The sequence below is a fragment of the Cebus imitator genome, unplaced genomic scaffold (genome assembly GCF_001604975.1).
Source record: "Cebus imitator isolate Cc_AM_T3 unplaced genomic scaffold, Cebus_imitator-1.0 Scaffold0, whole genome shotgun sequence".
Lineage (NCBI taxonomy): Eukaryota > Metazoa > Chordata > Mammalia > Primates > Cebidae > Cebus > Cebus imitator.
In genome coordinates this window covers 6,318,801-6,320,127 of record NW_016107315.1, presented here as the reverse complement: position 1 = coordinate 6,320,127, position 1,327 = coordinate 6,318,801, and the positions used below count along the sequence as shown (strand labels likewise).

The 1,327-nt window shown below is 39.9% G+C and overlaps 2 protein-coding genes across 8 annotated transcripts in view; one reads left to right on the top strand and one right to left on the bottom strand.

Annotated features, from left to right (window-relative positions):
- The window catches only part of DHX30 (DExH-box helicase 30), a 61,559-nt gene that overhangs the window by 40,096 nt on the left and 20,136 nt on the right, over positions 1 to 1,327 (top strand). The window lies entirely within an intron of this gene.
- On the bottom strand, positions 239 to 990 carry LOC108295911 (malignant T-cell-amplified sequence 1-like; the record flags this gene model as incomplete). Its single annotated transcript, XM_017518301.1, has 1 exon — positions 239 to 990. A coding segment is annotated over one exon (627 nt), but the record flags the coding sequence as incomplete, so codon positions are not given.

Genomic DNA, 1,327 nt, shown 5'->3' with positions numbered 1-1,327 from the left:
AAAAAAAAAAAAAAAGTCTTTTGGACCACTTTAAATCTTTTTCCTTGTTGCACGCTTCAGGTTTTTAGTTTTCCCTCTGAAGGCCTTTTCCTTTTTCTTTTTTTCCTTCCTCCCTCCCGTCATCTTGGCATTTTCCTTATTCTTGAACCTTTGGTTGTATCTGGAGAGGCTGATAAAATGATCCATTTTATATTAACTTGAGAGCCAGTTAATATCTTTTATTTTTATTTATTATTTATTTTTTAGCATCTGGTGAATTTATTCAGCATAATCACAAGTATTATCTTCATGCTGTCACACACAGACACAAACACAGGTACAGCACAATATCCATATTTAGCCCAAGTGGATTCCTTCTGAGGCTCATTTATATGTCTTCATATGCCACAGCCCATCATTTAAATAATGAATATTTTCAATGCCAATTCCTTTGTTGACTTTCTCAATATCTTCTGCAGACATCTTCATGACTCCAACACATAGAGCATGTTGTTTTCCTTCTGCCATGATAGCAACAATGGTATCTACTGCAGCAGGATAAAGCTTAGCTCCAGGAGAAGTTAAGCCTGGACACATGATATTTGCTCCACTGAGTACAAATTTGATGGCTCCTTTATCAACCTGCTGGTGCGGCAACATAAAAGGATATTTGTGAAGTAACCTTAGGGTTGGATAAAAAGGCCCTTCTCTTTGTCTAAAATATAGTAATTCTCCATTTACGGTAAGGATTTCTATATGTTCATGGCATCGGACTATTTTGACAGGATCTTTCTTAGGCATGATCTGATTAAGCCATGGTTCAATACCTGGAAATTGCTCTATCAACTGATTCTTAATACCCTTAATAACTGAGGTTTTCAACTGGATGCAGTTCGACACGTTTTCTTTTTCATCAAATTTCTTGAACGTGATCCAAGGTGAATGGGGCGACGATAGGGAAGGGCCTGGAATGGGAAAGAAATTGAATTTGCAAGGGTCCGGCAGATCCCCTCACACCTATTTTTATTTTTTTATTATTTTTTTTAGTTTGAGAGCCAGTTAATATCTTAAAAAAATTTTTTTTTTTTTAGTTGGAGTCTCGCTCTGTCGCCCAGGCTGCAGCGCAGTGGCACAATCTTTGGCTCACTCCAGCCTCCACCTCCCAGGTTCAAACAGTTCTCCTGCTTCAGCCTCTCGAGTAGCTGGGATTACAGGCGCCTGCCACCATGCCCGGCTATTTTTGTATTTTTAGTAGAGACGGGGTTTCACCATACTGGCCAGGCTGGTCTCCAACTCCTAACCTCATGATTCACCTGCCTCGGCCTCCCAAAGTGCTGGGATTACAGGC